The sequence below is a fragment of the Podarcis cretensis genome, assembly GCF_951804945.1.
Source record: "Podarcis cretensis genome assembly, chromosome: 7".
NCBI lineage: Eukaryota > Metazoa > Chordata > Lepidosauria > Squamata > Lacertidae > Podarcis > Podarcis cretensis.
Window position 1 is genome coordinate 68,391,242 of NC_137176.1, and position 18,366 is coordinate 68,409,607.

An 18,366-nucleotide genomic window follows, 5' to 3' on the forward strand; every position below is an offset into this window, starting at 1 on the left:
TCTCACCCCCCCCTCAATTCCTTTGTTTGTTGAGACCAGGGCTGCCCTGGCCATGAGGCAGGCTGAGGCAGCCACCTCAGGCAGCAGAACCCCAAGAGGTGGTGCCCCCACAGGTCCCCTGCTTTCCTTGCAACTTCCATTGCTGGTGGGGAAGGGGTGGCTTTCAGTGAAATCTAATTGGAACCCACTGCTGCTGCTTCATAGGCACTCAGTGCTTTTTTTCTGGGGGGACACATACCCCTAAACATTTTGTAAATCTAACGGGAGAAGAAACTAAAACTTTTAAATTTTTTAGTTTCTTCTTTAGCACAGTGAATTGTTAGTTCTGTTGAATTGTGTGGTGAGTTGTCAGTTCTGTTGCTACCCCCGATGGCGGCCTCATTTCCTGTTACAGTGTTTCCTGAGTCTCAGACAGAAGCGGGCGTTTAATGTGTGAAGTAGGAGTTGGAATCTAGCATGGTGATTTGTCAGTTTCATTGTTACCACCTCTGATGGCAGCTTCATTTCCTTTCCCAGTGTTTCCTGAATCTCCAATAGAAGCATGTTCTTTGTACAGTGGTACCTTGGATTACAGACGCTTCAGGTTACAGACGCTTCAGGTTACAGACTCCACTAACCCAGAAATAGTACCTCGGGTTAAGAACTTTGCTTCAGGATGAGAACAGAAATCGCACAGCGGTAGCGGGAGGCCCCATTAGCTAAAGTGGTACCTCAGGTTAAGAACAGTTTCAGGTTAAGAAAGGACCTCCAGAATGAATTAAGTTCTTAACCCGAGGTACGACTGTACTTTTGTCCATTTACTGCATTTATTTCCCCCAATTTGAACTATAAAATGGTGATTTTCTTGAGTCAAAATGAAAGTACCCCTAAACATTTTTTTAAGGGAAAAAAACGCACTGGAGGCACTGCTGCATGACTCAGGTGGGGATTCAGACTTTGGTGGTTGGGATTCTATGGCGGGATAGCAGCACCTTCCTGGTTAGGGCCTCGCTACACATCATGAGCCCCCCACACGCTTGACTGTGACAGAAGAGTGAGTGCAATAAGGACAGACAGCAGAGAAGTGGAATGGAATGGTAGGCGGAGTTAAAGTTGAATGACAGGTAGAGAGAGTCGGTTGGAAAATGACAGTTGAAAGGAGAGAGATTTGGCTATGAGAGTCTGAGGGAAAGGGGGAACAAGATGAGAGACATAATTGAAGTATATGTAACAGAGTTAGGACAGTTGTTCTTCAAGGTAGAATAGTCAGTTTCATGTATTTTTAGTCTGGACTTAGAGGAGTAGCTGAGGAACTGACTTTCGTGAGAACTTGGGGACAGGAGCTTGTAGATTTGCCCAGGAAATGTCACAATTTGTTGGCAGCCTGGTGGGATCCAAAACTGTGAGATATTGCTATGTAGGAGTTAAAACTGTGAGAGTGGGATCAAAATTTAGTAGCAGAGTAGGGTCCTAATATATAGGAGCTAAATCTTCGAGAGCAGATTCACAATTTGACCTCAGCGGTGTGGGATTTGAAGTTATGGGTTATTAATATATAAGAGTTATGTATCTGAGAGGAGAATTTGTAAGATTTGAATGTGTGAGATACACGTTAGTGGGATTTTTGAAACAGTGTAATAAAACCAGTGAGTCACCTTGAAATGCTTCAAAATTTGATTGCAGAACAAGCGCAACAACTTTGTTTGGGTCTGAGGAGAGAAATTAAAGAATGCTGTGTAACAAAGCACCCAGGCCAAAAGAGGCTTGTAAGGATGAAGCTATGGATCTTGATTCAATAGACTATTGGAGGATAAAGGAGGTATTGGAGATGACACGTCTGGAAGTGGAACAGAAGAAGAAAACGAAAGAGAGTCAGAAAGAATTGGAATTAATGATGGACAATAAAAGAAACCAAAGAGAGATGGAGCATCAGAAACAGATAGAACGGGAGCAGAGGAAGAAGTATGAATTAGCGATGTTTAGAAGGGAAATAAAGGAGAAACAGGTTGCCAGAGAATATGAGGAGGTAGGATCTGTGCAGAGAGTGTCCCAAGCAGGCCTTGCATTGAATGTTCCAAAGGTAGAACAGTTTATCTTGGAGAAACGAAGATTGCCTGAGAGCCAATTTATGCCAGAAGTGGCTCAGGTGGGAGATGCCACTAGTAGTCCAAAGAGGCCAGTTGAGGCCTGCATTGTGCCCACTGGTGGAGGGGATGAGCCTGTCTTCCTGGAATTGGCTGATAAGGCCAAGATGCCCAAAGCCATAGGGGGGAAGCTAGCTCAAGAGTCGGAGCGCATTCAAGAAGATGTAGAACATCTGAAAGAAGAGCTCACAGTAGCCAATGGTGCAAAGGCAGAGCTACAGTTAAAGCTGGATGAGCTACAGAGATCAATAAAGTATTCTGAGAAAAAATGGGAGGATGAAAAAGAATTCTTGCATAATCAGAACATTCGGTTGGCTGCAGAACTGAAGGCAAAAACAGATGAACTTCTGGTTCTTGCTTGGGAAAAAAGAAGTGAAATTGTGGGTCTTCAGTATGACCTGCAGAACAAGAAAGAAGAAGTATTCTGCATGGAAAAGGAAGTCAGTGAACTAAAAAAATCAAATGAAAATCTACGGAAACAGGTGGCAGATCTTTCAGTAGAAGTGAAGGAGGCAAAAGTACAGCAGCGTGCTAGTATGGAAGAGAGATCCCACAATGAACGAAACACCCATATTGAGTTGTCTAATTCATACAAGAGTTTTGCTGATGAATGGGAGACAAAATGCAAAGCATTATGTCAAGGTATACAGGAGCTGTGCAAATATCTGAAAGGCGCAAGTGAAGCTAACAAAGAAATACAGGATCATTTGGTTGAGATGCAACAATACATGGGGGGAAATAAAGGAAAAGATGCATTAGCTGGAGGAATAATGGGACAATGTGAATGATCTTGTTTCAGTCACCAAATGCATAGTGATCTTCTTTCCAGAGGCTGTGTTTGTTCCATCCCTCCAAGAGTCTGCAGGCATTTTTTGAATCAGAGATTATGGATAGTAATCTTGCTGTGGAGAAACGGAAAGGGAACTTGCATGTCTGAATAAATGCAAGGCCAGCAAAAGAGACTGTGAAATTATTCTTTATAGTTCTGGGAAAAGAATTGTGTGTTATTTAAGTCTATAACTTGACAAGATGCTGGAAACAGATAATCCAGGCAAAGGAATGTGGGTGCAAGCTAGGGTTGTACATAACACCTGGGTATCTAAATGAATATGTAAGTGGCATTTCACCAAGGCAAGCAACTGTCAGCCTTGCTGGAACTTTGAACAATGGCTATGTGAATCCTAGAAGGGGCTGCCTTTTTTTTTTTTTTTAAATGCTCCATGTGAATCTGGATTAAATGTGGACCTTGTTCCTGGGCAAGTGACTCCCCCTCCTAGTTTGAACTGTCAGTCCTTTTGCTATTAAGGCTCTATGTGGGGTCCAATAAGCAAATTGATGGTGATATTATTCATTTTTGATACAATTGTCTCAAGGTGATGTACAATAAACACAGCAAAAACAGTTTAGAAACAGCACAAAAACAGCATATACATCTAAAAGAAAACCAAAACCCTACAAAATAAGATATCCATGGCAAAGATCCATTTATCCAGCTGAGGAAGCCTTTCAGAACTAAATTTGTTTCTGGAAAGTGCAGATAGTTGGTGCCTTTTGTATCTTGTCAGCAGATGTGTCCTGATTTCCCATACCTACACGGCATAGATAAGAAGCATGCAAATAATTCTTTAATTTTACAGATGGATAGCTGAGGCTGACTGACCCAAAGACGCCAAATGAGTTCATAATGGGGCAAGCATTGTCCTAGGCATACATCTAATACATTCTCCAATGGACCAAACTGGCTAAGCACTTTCAAACATATACACAGCTTGACTGAGGAAATCTGTACAGTGTATGCTGAATGCACTGTATTTGAACTGACAACACAAAAGGTTAAAAAATATTGCCACCCGTTGCCAGTCTCTTAAGCCATCCAATATGCCTGTATATTAAAAGATCTGGAATATCTCCCCTATGAATTTAGTTCGCCTAGGAATAACATATTTTTAAGTGGTTACAGCCACACAGGAAAAATTATTTTTGGATAAGTAGGTCAGCTCTGTAACAGCACAGGTGTTTCTGCATGTACAAGACACAGCAGGAAAATGTTTTTAAATAAATAAATGTTGCAATGCAAATTAAAAAAAAAAGGGGGGGGGAGGGAGAGAGAAAACACCCTCTGAACCCAAAATCAACCCCTACTCATGAGCCAGTATCCGTTTTAATGAATCTGGCACAGTTTCAAAATTTCCACTCATAACCATGCCTGTTTGATCTCTATGAGGTATAGCAAACAATTGTAAAAGAGTTTCTGGCAGAAAAAAAGCACCATTGGCTTATGCTGGTGTGTATCAAAAAGTTCCCACTTCCAAATCAGCAATAATTAAGTGCACCATCAAAAAATAAAAATAAATATGCCACACCTGCTTTCTCTGGCACGCTGTTTCAGATCCTGTAGGCTCAGCAAGCAGCACTTCATTTCTAAAGAAAGAGAAGTGTCAGGACCGTAGATAACCTGAAGAAACACAAGCCTGCCAACCTAGAAGTCCAGAAGGCATAAAAAGGTAAAGATACCCCTGACCATTAGGTCCAGTTGCGGACGACTCTGGGGTTGCGCGCTCACCTCGCTCTATAGGCCGAGGGAGCCGACGTTTGTCCACAGGCAGTTTTTCTGGGTCATGTGGTGAACCAAAAGGCCTGTGAGAGGTGAGAGAAGTAGCCTGGGGATTGCAATATTGCCACTGGTTGTGTTTGGATATTGAGGATCTCACAAGTATGAGGTCTGAAGCTGCTTTTAACCACTCCTGGGAGGGAGGTGAACCTGGCTCCTCCAAACATTTGGGGTGGGGGGAGAGATTGCAGTTTGCTAGTAGAGCACATACAAATGATTCCAGGGTCAGGCCTCCACACCTGCAATTAAAGGACCTGGAATCTCCTTCCTTGGAGAGCCAGTGTGGTGTAGTGGTTAAGAGTGGTGGACTCGTAATCTGGTGAACTGGGTTCGCGTCTCCGTTCCTCCACATGCAGCTGTTGGGTGACCTTGGGCCAGTCACACTTCTTTGAAGTCTCTCAGCCCCCCTCACCTCACAGAGTGTTTGTTGTGGGGGAGGAAGGGAAAGGAGAATGTTAGCCACTTTGAGACTCCTTCGGGTAGTGATAAAGCGGGATATCAAATCCAAACTCCTCTTCTTGGAGAGCTTGGATGGCCATCTGTTATGGATGATTTAGATGAGATCCCTGCATTGCTAGGGGTTGGACTAGATGATCTTCAGGGCTCTATCCAAGTCTGCAGTTTTACAATTCTATGAAACGCTTAAGCAACAGAGCTCCAATTTGGGATGTAGTTCACGGCTGGCAAGACAGCATTGCTGCACAGGCACCAATTTTGTCTTTTTCAAGAAGAGAAATTGTGTGATTTCCCAAAGTGCTGGGATAAGAAAAACTATGAGATTAAGATTGTTGCGAAATATTATGTTTCTTGCTGTGAGAAGAGCGTCGCTAAAAAGCACAAGCAACTCCAATGATTTTGTTCAAACTTTAGGATATCTCCACCAGCAGGGGGCACTGCAGTGTGACATTTAAGGAGCAAGACACAAGTGGAATTACATTTGAAGCAATCATTTCAGTACAAACAGGTTCAACCTTTAGTAACTGTCTCTGGAAAATGCCCAAATTATCACCTGCAAGTTGAAAAGCAAGAGGTACTTTTATTGATATGATTAGTTGGCCAATATAGGTAGAGAATGAAAGGGAGAAAGAATAAAATCCATGTTTTTGTTTTTTAATCTTGCAGGTGACGCACAACTTCTGATCTCACCCCTTTAGGGTAATTACATAGAACATGAAGGCATAATTTTAAGAGCAAGAAGGGGCTCCAGTAATTAGAAAACATGCAAAGATCACGAAGTCATTATAGCGTGCAAGGCACTGACAAATTTAGCGGTTAATGGCACACATGCATAAATTATTCTGAATCATTGGTATCCTTTGAGGCTTTGCCCAGGATCTCTTAGGGAGTGCGCTCATAAAGTAATGTCTACAGCACCCTTCACTATGGGGATACACCAGTGGTGCTAGGTAACAATCTTCCTAACAGCTTTGAAATTGGCCAATTATTTGTGGAAATAACTTCTATTTCTGGGTGAAACTTCTCAGATTTTGGTGCATTGGCAGGATACTGAGCAGAATCTGAGCATGGCCATATTTAATGTGCTTTATTATATATATATATATATATATATATATATATATATATATATATATATCCATCCATTCTAAAGGAAATCAGTCCTGAGTGCTCACTGGGAGGACAGATCCTGAAGTTGAGGCTCCAATACTTTGGCCACCTCATGAGAAGACTCCCTGGAAAAGACCCTGATGTTGGGAAAGATGGAGGGCATAAGGAGAAGGGGATGACAGAGGATGAGATGGTTGGACAGTGTTCTCGAAGCTACTAACATGAGTTTGAGCATACTGCGGGAAGCAGTGGAAGACAGGAGTGCCTGGCGTGCTCTGGTCCATGGGGTCACGAAAAGTCGGACACAACTAAACTAATACACACACACACACACACACACACACACACACACACATATGAACAGAATGAACTCAGAGCAGACAGTTCTGACTGAGGTAGACAAATAGACTGCCCTGACATAAGGCAGTTTCCTATGGAAAACAGATCTAACACAGGAGAGAGTTTAATAGTTAAACGTGGTGCATAGCATCACATGGGATGATGATGGTTTATGAACAGTTCTCTTTGTAAACAAAGGATTACAGAGGTTGGACGTCATGGATGCTTTAGCTGAGATTCCTGCATCGCAGGGGGTTGAACTAAATGACCCTTGTGGTCCGTTCCAGCTCTACAATTCTGTGATTCTACGAAAGGAAGCTTCATTCTACCACATCAAACTATTTCTCCGTCTCTAGCCTAGCATTGCCAATCTCACTGGAAGTGGCTCTCCAGGTGCTTGACAGAGTTCTTTGCCACCACCTTCTGCATGACACCTTTGACAAGAATTGCCTGGGATCAAACATTTATCTGCATGCAAAGCTTGTCCCTTTCCAGTGTGATGTCAGCCGAAGGGACAACTTGCCTGCTCTGCCTGCCGAGAGGTACATGAGTGGCTTCTGCTCTGGGAGCATACATAGATCTTCACACGACTTCCCTCTTGCATGAGATGCAGGAGTTCCCCTTTACTCTAGAAATGTGGCTCTCCAGGTGCCACCCGACTCTCCCATCAGCTCTAGCCAGCATTGTTTGTAGGCAAGGATTACGGGAATTGTGGTCCAGCAGCATCTTGATGGTTGCAGGTTTCCCGCCAGTGGTATAGTTTGTGTGCAACCATTCATAGTAGACCACATTTTTATTCTTTGCAGTTGTATGTTTTGCAGTATGAGAGAGAGAGAGAGAGAGAGAGAGAGAGAGAGAGAAAAGAAGAAGTAGAAGACATGGTGCAAAACAGGTCTGTAAGTAGGTTAATGAGATGTAGTGGGAAAGCAAAGGGATGTATGCACAGAACTGCCCCCCCCTCCACTAAAGCGTATGGGAAAACGCTTGTGGGTGGAAGATTTGTATGAGCGATGGAAGTTCTGTGCCTGCAAGGAATTATTGGATTGAGCTGATTGTGTGCATATATATATATATGTATATATATATCCCAAACTGATGCAGAATGCCAGTGCAAGCACAGTCATGGGAAAAAAAAAAGAAAGCAGAATGTACATGTGAGGCAATAAATCTTTACTTATGGGTACAGTTTCACAAGCCACACCTGTGTTTGAAGATATATGCAGCTATAATTAATGAATTTACCTCCAAGAGAAAACTGTGAGAGAAGACAGCCGTGAACCTTGCCTTTAAAAACGCAAGAAGAGGCCTGAAGTTGATAGAGAGGAAATATTGGGCTTATTTGATTAAGCTCTGAATTTAATCAAACAGGCATTTTGTTTTGCAGGGTGGTTTCTTTTTTTTAAAATGCCATAAATTAATTTTATTTCGTACATTGCTTGATTGTAGAAAAAACAACACCCAAAGCAATCAAAAAGTCTCTTACTTTCATGGCACATTTATCTGTAAACCTAGCGTGCAGTGAAGTATCAGAATTCCCATGGTAAGCAGAAGTCCTTTGAAATATTGTTTGTTACTATAAAATTAAGGTTATGGGAGCTGGTTACATTTTATGTTAGGTTAGCTCCATGAGCAACCAGCGAAACAGTATAAAGTTTATTTTCCTAAGATTTGAAACGCAGCGGTAATGGCTTCCGGAAGTACATTGGCTGGAAAGCCATGGTGGAAGGAGGAAGAAGATTGGTGATGTGGGCTTGTGGGGGAGGGGGCAAGGTATGTTTTACTTCCAACTGACATGTTCCACAGCGCAGGATGAAAAAAATCTGCATCTTTTGGTCCTGTCTTCTGGCGTGGTCAGAGCATGGCAGCCAAAACAGGGCATCTGGGATTGGGATCAGAAGCTAGGATGTAATGCTTAAAATGGGACAGTTGCGTAGTATGCTAGTCCAACATCCTGTTTTCACAGTGACAACCCAGATGCCTGTGGGAAACTCTCAACAGGACCCAAGTGCAAGAGCACTCCTCCCTTCTGTTGTCTCTCGCAACTGTCATTCAGAAACATGACTGTCTGTGACCGTGGAAGGAGGGCAAGAGTCAACATGGCTCAGAGTACCATTGAATTTGTCCAATCCTCTTTTTACAGCCGTCAAAGTTGTCCACCATCTGAGTGTTTGCGTGTTCAGGAAGACACAGGGCCCTGTCCTGGTCTCTGATCCATAATTGACTTCTGACTTCTGCTCAATGATTGAAACTAAGATCTTCACGTCAGATTTGACTATGGACTAACATGAACTTATCTCTACTCATAAACTCTTATCTCTAATACTGTAACGAATTATTGTGTTATACATATCCTTATGAGTTTGAGTTTGAAATCTCTGTTTGAGTTTGGAATCTCTATTTGAGTTTGGAATCCTTGTCAGAATACATACTTTTGAATGATTAGTTTTTGTTACAATTGACTATTGATTTGCAAGTAGGGACCACTCCCACTATTGAAACTTATATTGGCCAGAGTTCTTGGTGTGCTTTTTTCTTAGCCTACCAAAGAGCCTTGCATAAATGTGTAATGCACAATGGAACTTAAACAAATGTGTATACCTTTTTTATATTAAAAAACCTATCTGGCCTCCAGAAATCCCTCAGAGATGTGCAGGTCCTGGGCCCCAGATGATAAGCATGGAAAGAACAGCATTCAGTGCCAATATCCATTATTAGATATTACATTTCAAAGGTTCCAGTCTACAGATAGCTCATCTTAGATTAATAATGGATACTCATCTAAATTGTGAGAGGATAACTTTCAGAAACAGCAGAGATACAGGATTACTTTTGTTCTTGCAAGGAAGCCCTACTAACACGTCAGAAGGCCAGCTGCAAAAAAGGGGCACTTTTAACAGACAATTTAGAGAGGTTAAATCTAAAAAAATATTTCTCAGTTACTTGGGTCTTATCCACACTTACTTTTCTGTCCCTCTTTTGCCAGGCAGAGGTCTGCACTTTAAAGTTCCGTGTCCAAATGGATTTTTAAAAAATCTGTCCTGAGCTTTACCCGTGAAAACCACTCTTTAAATCTTAATCAGAGCAAACGTCAATTCATGTTTTCCACAGAATGACATTTGCTCCAATTGAGCTTTAAAGAGTGGGCTTTTGCAAGGAAAGCTCTGGAGTTAAAAAAAAAAAAAAAAAAGTGCTCCAACATGCTGTTTTAAATCACTGACCACGCTTGGAAAGAGTGGAGGAAAGGTAAATTTGGATAATAAGCCCTTAATCTCTGTTTGCTGAATTTGTTTTGAGACAACAGGGAACAGTCTTCCCCTCAAATCTATATTGCCCATTATGAACCTAAACAATTTTGGTCCTTAGCTTAAAATCTATAAACTATCATCGTTGGCTTTCCATATTGCAGTCTGTATATTTTTTTCATGATTATGTGTGTTTTCTCTTTATTCCTGTGCATCCGCGAGTAGCATCAGGACTAAGTTCCTCGTTATGTCTTAAGCGTCTTGTTTGCTATTATGCAAATGCGATCTTCATTTACTTGAAAAATCTCGATAAAAAATAAAGAAGTCATCTAAGCCTTTCACCACCGCTGCATGTTATGATAGCTAATTCCATTCATTAAGGAGTGTGTCCTTTTGGCAGTCCTGAATTGCATTGCATGGAAATGCATTTCTTTGTATGATTCCAAGTTCTAAGATTACAAATCTGATTTTATTTGCAACCATGTCTCTATTATACCTTCATCAGCTCTTTGTCTCTAGTCTAAATATGCTTGATATGATCCAGTTTCGATATTGAGCATTTTATAAATGTTTTGGTTAAATCTACTCAGTGCTTTTTTCGGGGGGGGGGGGACGCAGGGGTACGCATACCCCTAAACATTTTGTGAATCTAAGTTTGGTCTCATTGAAGGGCAGTATTTCAATATGAGTAGGAAAATGAGAGTCCCCCTAAACGTATTTTTTAGAAAAAAACCACTGAATATACTGCAGGAAAACTAGTGGTTAACAGGGAGTGACAAAGGGCAAAATGATTTTTTTAATATCCTACACAGTTATAAAAATCGTGATGAGCTGTGCTTATTTTCCAGAGAAAGGAGCATAGTTGCACCTGCAGTAGGGCTATGTTTTCTTTATCGCTGTGACAGAAAACATGAATCATGGATTCTTGCAGATTTTTCCTGTGTACATCATGGGCTTCCTCTTATTTATCACAATTCCTATAGGAACCAATCCTGGCCTTGAGTAATAAGTATGTTGCCATGCTCTGGGACGTGAGTTGAAAAAAGACGTTTATTATACAAGATGACTCAACCCTGCCTGCAGCCACTGAAAGCAAAAAGGGAGGGGAAATGCTGACATCTTGACCTTTGTATTATCAAGCCCAACTACACTCTCATTTGTTTATATCTCAACTGGATCCACTGAGGTGAGGCCCTGCGCAAACCTGCAAACTGTAAGGGAGTGGCAGATGAAGCAGCAGAAGGACTTCAGTTCACCTGTGCTGTAAAGAAAGCTGACACAGGAGTCAGGTAAGCAGCCTGGAGCAGTGGTTTTCAACCAGTGTGCCGTGGCACCCTGGGGTGCCTTGAATGATAACCGGGGTGCTGTGGGCAACACTGGCCTCTGTTCTTCTTTCCTTCCACCCTTCCTCTAATGCTCTCTCACGTCTCTGCTTCCCAAAGGCTTGCACAGGTGCAGCAGTCCCAGCTACAAGCTCCCCAGGTGAATGTTGCCTCTGGGGATGGCCAGTGGGTGCTTCCCAGGCCCCTGTAGGACAGTGTGAGGAGGCACCTCTCTTTGGGGGAGGGGGGCCAGCTCAGAGACCAGGGGTGGCAGCTGTGGCTGCCCAGACAACTCCCGAGGAGAGGGGAGAAGAGAGGAGGCTGAAGGAACACTCCGCAAGGGTTTTCAAGGGTTTGAAAAGGGGTGTGGGGCTGCCAGCTCTGCAGGCAAGGGGTGACATAACTGGGCTCCTGAGCCCCACAGGGAAGCTGCAGAAAGAATGTAGTTGGTCAAGTGAGCTGTGGATCCAAAAAGGTTGAGAACCTCTGGTCTAGAGGTTCACCCCTCATAGACACTCAGGCAAATACTGTTTAGGGGCTCAAGAGCGAAGAACATACCGTACTCACACTGCAGTCAGTATGGACACCTAAGAATGACAGAATATGAAGAGGTGTGGAATTAAGAAAGAATACAAGTGTGAAAGCAGAAGACAGCCAGTGGCAGGATAAATAGAGCAAGGAAAAAGTACATTGAGGAGCATGGAACAAAGGACAATAATGTGTGTGTTAGCTTAATAATAATAATAATAATAATAATAATAATAATAATAATAATAATTTCATTATATATACCCCCCCAAATCTGGCTGGGTGAGCTGCAGGTGAGCTGCAGTAGTAGGGATGGGAGAAATTTGTTTTGGGTTGCATTTACAGGTGAACCTATCTAATCTGCCCTTCCTGAAATGAAATATGAATCAAGACACAGACATCCTTTGAAATTTGCAGTTCAGTTGTCCATTTGACTAACGTGTAGAAAAATGTATATGGTGGAGTAAATTCTGCACTTAAATGTGTTTATTCGTGAAAATAACACAAAATGCTGGTGCCTGAAATTTATTTACTTAATAACATTTGTACGCTTGATTGTAGTAAAAACCTCAAAGCAGCTGCAACTGTGGGCTAGCCATGTGTTACAACTTATGGCCCTGCGTCAGGTATACATTCCAATTTGCACCAAAATACATATTTGGATGATTCAACAAACATCTGGACGATCATCAAAATGGGGATTGGGAATGTGCCTATAAGCATTGGCAAAACTACTGCAGATCTCCGGTGCTGGGTTGTGGGTGAATGATGTCAGGCTTCCTTTCCTTTTTTTATATAGATTTTGCAGCAGTTGGAGATCACTCCAAAATACAGTACAGGCATTCTGCAACTTATGCACAATCAACTCACACGTGACCACATATACCTGCGTTGGTAGGATGTAAATAATTCAATTCAAACCCGGAAATGGCGGGAGAGAACTGGGGAGTCCACGTGGCTTGTGAGGAGACCCTCCCTAGAGCCCGAAGAGAATGTCATTGAGGGTGAATGAAGCCCTGAAGAGACTAGAGGTGCAGCGGGGCTTTATTTATGCTGCTCAGCCTCCCCATCTAACAGCTGGTGTGTGGGGTACCGCAGCAGCCGCAGCCTCTTTCCCTCGCTTGCTCCTGCCTCCTGCTGGCCCCAGATCTTCAATTCTAGTTGTGGATATTTGGATACAGTATTTTTGGATACAGTATTTTGGATACAGTATTTTTGGATACAGTATTTTGGATACAGTTGTGGATATTTGGATACAGTATTTTTGGTATGGATTGAAGAAAGAGCGGCAGAAAGGATGTTTAAAGGGTGTTTAGAGGGTGCTCCCCACTTAATAAATTTCACTTGTGCATGCAGGGGCCCGGAACGTAACCCCTACGTAAGTTGGGGTGGTGGTGCCTGTAGATACTTATGAAGAAGGTAGGTATACTGTTAGGTGTGCAGAGACCTGTTAAAAATGTGAATTCTGATTTCCTATTAAAAGAGTGAAAAATATTTACAGCTACACTGTCCATTTTTCAGCACAGTATGTGTGCATGACAGAGAGAGAGATGAAATTTAAAGAAAAGTTTAAGGAATAACACCCAAGGCACAGAGCATATGGGAATGTAGAGATTTCCATTTTCTATAAGGAGCATATAATGAAGGAAGAATGTTACTCTTACAAAAGCTGGACATCATCTGATACCACAGAACCACTTCTATCTCTAGCATTCTTTCCATGTTTAGTTTGAAAACGCCTTTCATGGGCTTTCAGTACATTCTTTGATTTTCTGCCAGTGTTTATTTTTTAAAAAATATATTGAAGAATTACGCTTGGTGTTGAGTAACTTGCAGCACAGAGCAATAGAAAAGGCTGGTTTGTGATATGGAAGCCATGCACTAATCTCCTGTTCCCTGGAATGCCCCAGTACACTGCTTGCGTGTGCAACTCTCTGCAGAATGTCCCAAACGCGAAGGGGGAAGCAATAATGCTCTATTAAGCCCTTAAGATTTGGATTTGGATTAATTTTATAATGAATGATTTTAGAGTGTTGTGTTGTGTTGTACTGTTGTACTGTTTTATTGTTGTTAGCTGCCCTGAGCCCGACTTCGGCTGGGGAGGGTGGGATATAAATAAAATTTATTATTATTATTATTATTATTATTATTATTATTATTATTAAGAGTCCTCAAAATCTGGATGCTGTCCTTTCAAATGGGGAAAGATCAGAATTTATGTAGCATTCTTCCCCTGAGTGCTCAAAGCACTTTGTGTATATCATGTCACTAATCCTTACAAAGCCTCCTAAGGTAGAGTAGTATTATATTTTTGTCTCTCAGTTTCTGTGGATATGCAGGATGAGATTGGGGCCCCTGGGGGGGTGAATGAAGTTTTCGGCACATGTTATTTCATTCATCTTCCTTCTACGTTTCTGCAACTTAAGTGCTTATTGGCCTTCAGCTCCAAAAGAAGGCAGATAATTGAAGATACCAATGGAATCTGCTTTTAATGGTTCCAAGGCTTTGCCGAATGAGAAAGAATTTGGCTGAAATGAGAAAGACTGGCCAAATTTCTAGGATCAAGGACCCATAAGCGGGAGTGGAGAAAACATTTGGGAAAAATGATGTACCGGTGGTATATTACCCAGGTCAAATTGGCCAAAATGTATAAATTGAACAATAAAGCCTGTTGGAAATGTAAATTAAAAGATGGGGATCTCTACCACTTGTGGTGGGATTGCGAAAAGATGAAAAAGTTTTGGGACCTAATATATAATGAATTGTGGGACGCAGGTGGCGCTGTGGGTTAAAGCCTCAGCGCCTAGGACTTGCCGATCGAAAGGTCGGCGGTTCGAATCCCTGCGGCGGGGTGCGCTCCCGCTGCTCGGTCCCAGCGCCTGCCAACCTAGCAGTTCGAAAGCACCTCCGGGTGCAAGTAGATAAATAGGGACCGCTTACCAGCGGGAAGGTAAACGGCGTTTCCGTGTGCGGCTCTGGCTCACCAGAGCAGCGATGTCACACTGGCCACGTGACCCGGAAGTGTCTCCGGACAGCGCTGGCCCCTGGCCTCTTAAGTGAGATGGGCGCACAACCCCAGAGTCTGTCAAGACTGGCCCGTACGGGCAGGGGTACCTTTACCTTTTATATAATGAATTGAAAAAACTTTTCAAGTACACATTTCCGAAAATACCGGAAATCTTTTTATTAGGGATAATAGGGAAGGAAGTAAAAAAGGAAGATCATAAATTATTTCAATATGCTACTGCAGCAGCCAGAATACTCGTGGCCCAAAAATGGAAATTACAGGAGACCCCAACAATAATAGAATGGCAGCCCAAATTTTTGAGTACACAGAATTAGCTAAATTGACATATAGAATTCGAGACCAAAAAGGTACAAAGTTCAAAGAAGAGTGGGGTAAATTTGTGGTATATATAAGAAATAACTGTAGAAGTTAAAAAACTATGGCAGGGTTAACATAAATCCTGTGATGTGTATAGAAGGTCAATAAGAATCTACAAGAGAAGATATGTTTTAAGAAAACCGATGCAGGGAAGGAAGGAAGTCGCAGGGTGAAGATACGCAATGTAAATAAGATGACACAAAATGTTGATTGTAAAAGATTGTTTTATTTGTTGTTTGTGGAAAATTTAATAAAAAAGCATTAAAAAAAAAATGGGAGTCGAGAAAACTTTAGAAACTCATGTCACTTATGTTTTGTTTATATTCCCCTGACAGTTTTAATAATGCTGAAGATTTAGCTTTGCATTCTCAACAACCGAGTGGTATCTCTCTTTGAGTTACAGAGCAATTAGGACTTTTCACACAGTACATGCAATGTCTTTTTATGGTCTCGGGCAGAAGTTTCTGGCGGTTTTGCTGAAACATGGGGTCCTAAAGAGAGCTGTCAGGAGCTGAACCTGCAACCTTTTGAATGCTCAACCACTGAGCTAGATGCCTTCCTCCGATCTGCCATTATAATCCATGAGTATGGAGCTACCTTACACGATATTCTTTCTTTATGAGGCTCAAAAAGGGCATTGCAATCTCTGAGATGGGTTAACCCTTTTGCTGAGTCCTGCTTGCACTGGCCGAAGTGAACAACTTTATTTGAATGTTTGGCTGGTTATATAGCTCAATGCAAATATTTTACGGCTTGGGTAATTTATCAAATTATTTCTCAAGGGGGGTGAAATAATTTTGGGAAGAAAATAAATTTGCAAGTAAGTGGCCAATCTTCCAATTGTGCGAATATTTGCCAGCCCTCAGCTTTGATTTATCATTAATTTTTGCCAAATAATGTGCTAATGGACCAGAATTTGCGTCTCTTATTCCCTAACTTGTATCTAAAATGGCCAATTCAATTTTATTTCGTCATTTTCACTCTCGAGACCAAGATGGTCTGAACTTACATACTTAGATTGGAAATCAGTGTACTGTTAAACTGTAACACAGGCTCTGAGTAGTTGCTATTAAACAGAAAAATAAAAAGCATTCAGTTAATGTGTAATTAATAGTTTGGCATTTCCCCCGAGTTTAGCCCGGGACCCTTTCTGTTTCTGTTTTGTATTACTGAACTCCCTTGCCAAATATTTCCAGATCGTATAGATTTAGATAGGACATGTTCCAGAACTTGTAGCATTTTTATTTTGACTTTTATAGTATTTATTGGAATAATGAAAATAATACTTTGACAACTTACCAAATATATGGCAATATTTACACATAAATAGTTAAATGAAGTGTCCGGGCATTTTTTCCATGAGGCATATTAACCAGGGGTTAAGGTTTATAGCTACTTGGATGAATATTCTTTTATTCTTTTATTTTTTACACTTCAGTGTTACTCATCCTCTTAACCAGCCAGTTGGATGCAATGCTAAACTAGGGATGGGGAAACCTGACGTCCTCTAGGTGTTTTTGAACTCAAGCTCTGGTCAACTCCAGCCAGCATGGCTAATGGTCATGAATGGGAGCTGCGGTCCATCATCTATTTTTTTTTTTAAATTTTTATTAAGAGTTTTGTTAATACAATAGAGAAAAGACAGAATAAACAGATAATAGACAGAAAAACAAACAAACATAAAATTTAACATCTTGTAGTACCCATCTTTTCTTCATCCTTTGGACTTCCTCACATCTCCCGCTCTTGCGTTCCACATTTATAAAATTTTAGCCAGCAACTTATCACCATGTTTCAATTCTTATTATACACATTTCCAATGTTTTGTCCCTAACTTTGAATATTTTTATCTAGATCTTAAAACCTAATTTTAACACAATATTTATTCAAAATTTATTTTTCTCATGAAGTTCACTCATTCTCATAGTCTTATCAACTAACTTTATGGGCCCTGTTATTTTCAAATATCTCATCCTTCTTAACACTCATATAATTTACAATGTTTTTGCAGATAGTCCTTAAATTTCTTCCAATCCTCTTCCACGTCTTGCTCTCCCAGGTCTCGGATTCTGCCAGTCATTTCTGCAAGTTCCATATAGTCCATCAGTTGCATCTGCCATTCTTCCAGCGTGGGCAAATCTTGAGTTTTCCAATACTTAGCGATGAGTATCCTTGCTGCTGTTGTTGCATACATAAATAATGCGGTCCATCATCTAAAGAACTGTAGTTTCCCCTTCCCTGAACTAAACAATAGTTTTATTTATTTAAGTATTTTTAAACTGCTCTTCCATACAGTAATTATAATAATAATTTATTATTTGTTTCCCCAGACACTCTGGGTGGCTTCCAACAAAGATTAAAAATACATTAAAATGTCACACATTAAAAACTTCCCGGAACAGGGCTGCCTTCAGATGTCTTCTAAATGTCAGGTAGTTGTTTATCTCTTTGACATCTTAGGGGAGGGCGTTCCACAGGGCAGGCGCCACTACTGAGAAGGCCCTCTGCCTGGTTCCCTGTGACTTCGCTTCTCGTAGTGAGGGAACCACCAGAAGGCCCTTGGCGCTGGACCTCAGCGTCCGGGCAGAACGATGGGGGTGGAGAAGCTCCTTCAGGTATACAGTATATCAAGGTGGCTTACAAACATTAAAAAATTTAATAAAATCAATCCATAAATCACAATCAGAAACATCAATAAAACAACAGGAATTCATATTGCGATAGGCCAGTTTAAACAGTACAGCTTTCAGAAGTCTTAGAAGGGATGGCAAAGACATTCCTGTAGAATTTCTGTGAGTAGGGAGTTCCACAGGGTAGGGCTTGCCAAAATATAGGCTCACAGTTGCAATTCTCAGCAGCTCTTAACAAACTGCAGTGCCCAGAGTTCTTTAAGCAAAAGAACGTGCTTTGAATGAACTTTGAAGGTATAGTGTGAGCCCAGCCACCACCTCTTGGGTTGAACTGGGAGCAGAATTGCCAGCCTTAAGGCAGGAACAGGAGGTGGCGACAGAAGGCAGGTCCAGAAAAATCAGAAGCTCTGAGTGCATGATGGGAGCAGCCTTCCTCACCCTTAGAGCAAAGGAATGAAAGCACTGTTAAAACATACCCTTTGTCCCATCAGCATCTTTCTTTAGAATCACCACTGTCCACACTGCTGGTCAACCCTTCCCAACTCCAATCTTAGGCCCCACTGAAGAAATGCCCTCTCTTTATCCTGGACTAGAATTAAGGTGGTGTTGTGACCGTCAGA

The 18,366-nt window shown here is 41.6% G+C and overlaps 1 protein-coding gene across 3 annotated transcripts; it reads left to right on the forward strand.

Annotated features, from left to right (window-relative positions):
• Positions 1-12,907, forward strand: LOC307220716 (uncharacterized protein). Of its 3 annotated transcripts, XR_013841058.1 has the most exons (5): positions 1-1,236; positions 4,513-4,627; positions 5,605-5,764; positions 7,446-11,170; positions 12,531-12,907. XR_013841058.1 is itself a non-coding variant. In XM_079984749.1 (2 exons), exon 2 carries the CDS (start codon positions 1,709-1,711, stop codon positions 2,909-2,911), a length of 1,203 nt encoding a protein of 400 aa, XP_079840875.1. In that variant the 5' UTR covers positions 1,083-1,236; positions 1,663-1,708; the 3' UTR covers positions 2,912-4,038. The 3 variants fall into 3 exon arrangements, 1 of the variants encoding a protein (XP_079840875.1); XR_013841059.1 differs by lacking the exon at positions 5,605-5,764; XM_079984749.1 differs by lacking the exons at positions 4,513-4,627; positions 5,605-5,764; positions 7,446-11,170; positions 12,531-12,907 and adding an exon at positions 1,663-4,038 and having other exon boundaries at positions 1,083-1,236.
• Positions 12,908-18,366: the final 5,459 nt, after the last annotated feature.